The sequence below is a fragment of the Carlito syrichta genome, unplaced genomic scaffold (genome assembly GCF_000164805.1).
Source record: "Carlito syrichta isolate Samal-C Ts95f unplaced genomic scaffold, Tarsius_syrichta-2.0.1 Scaffold270753, whole genome shotgun sequence".
NCBI classification, from domain to species: domain Eukaryota; kingdom Metazoa; phylum Chordata; class Mammalia; order Primates; family Tarsiidae; genus Carlito; species Carlito syrichta.
In genome coordinates this window covers 123,958-125,158 of record NW_007214849.1, presented here as the reverse complement: position 1 = coordinate 125,158, position 1,201 = coordinate 123,958, and the positions used below count along the sequence as shown (strand labels likewise).

General features: G+C 55.7%; 1 protein-coding gene across 1 annotated transcript in view; it reads left to right on the top strand.

Moving 5' to 3' along the window:
• Positions 1–874: 874 nt before the first annotated feature.
• Positions 875–1,201, top strand: part of LOC103254121 (kinesin-like protein KIF13B) — a gene marked incomplete at its 3' end in the record, with an annotated part of 123,883 nt that continues 123,556 nt past the window's right edge. Inside the window, exon 1 of the mRNA XM_008052272.2 lies at positions 875–1,092. Within this exon, the coding sequence (XP_008050463.2) occupies positions 875–1,092 (218 nt within the window). The remainder of the gene's footprint in view (positions 1,093–1,201) is intronic.

The window sequence follows — 1,201 nt, the reverse complement described above, 5'->3', positions numbered from 1 at the left end:
TTTCTGCAGCGCCGCCTCTCACAACATCCCTAGCTAGTACTCTGATGCCAATGTGTTCCTAGAACCCACACTTATTGGGGGAAGCCTGTACAAGTGGCCCGCCCTCTGAAAGATAATTCCGGTTTTTGGGGGGGTCCCCCTCGTATAGTACATCTTATTGTTTAAAAAGTTGCCTATTTTAGAAGGTAATATCATTGTCTCCCTTTCACATATGAAAAGACAAAAAACAAAAACCCGAACAAACAGTGGAGACAAATAACTTGCTCTTGGTCACACAGCTAGGAAATCCTGAAGTGGGGTTTGAACTCAGACTGTTTGTATGCATAAGTCTGAAGTCCTGTCTCAAAGGAGAGACACTCAAAGGATAGTGCTGACTTCTTTATTGTAGAGACGACGTTTTGCCAAGTTGCCCAGGCTGGTCTCAAAGCCCTGGGCTCAGGCAATTCTCTCGCCTGGGCCTCCCAAAGTGCTGGGTTTACAGGCAGGAGCCACTGTGCCTGGCCAAAAGGGAAGTCTTGCTAACTTTTTGTAATTACTCAGCTGTAAAGTGGTTCTGAGTTCTATATTATCTTTTTTTTTTTTTTTTTTTGTCGGAATCTCACTCTGTCGTCCAGGCTGAGTGGCCACCAACCACAATCCTGACCTGCCGGGCTCAGGCAATCCTTCCACCAACACTTCCAGGACCGGCGACTTTTTTTTTTGAGCTGGAGTCTCACTCTGTCGCCCGGGCTGGACAAGTGACTTTTAACTCGTCTGGAAGGACGATTTCAGCAGACAAGGCCAGGAGGGCAACGCAGGCGGAGGAGATCGCCCGAGCGGGGAATCAGCATTAAGACCGGCAGGAAACCAGCATGAAGAGGTAGTGGGGCCCCCGATGCCGCTCCACTTTATTTCGGGAGAGGTATCCGCTCATCGACAGCTGGCGCCTCATTATGAATTGGAAGAGAAGAATGGGGGGAAAGAGAGGGACGCCTACCAACCCCGCAGCTGCAGCCCGCAAGCCCCGGCGGGCGAGGAGCGCCCGGAGCTTTCCCGCCGAGGCCCTCCGCCGCCCGCCCCGCCCAGCGCGACGCGCGGGGACTACAAGTCCCGGCATGCAGCAGGGCGCGCCGGGAGCTCGCGCCGGCCCCGCCCCCGGCCCAGACCCCGCCCGCGCCCCGCCCCGCCCCCCGCGGCCCCCTCCCGCCGGGTCAGCCCCGAA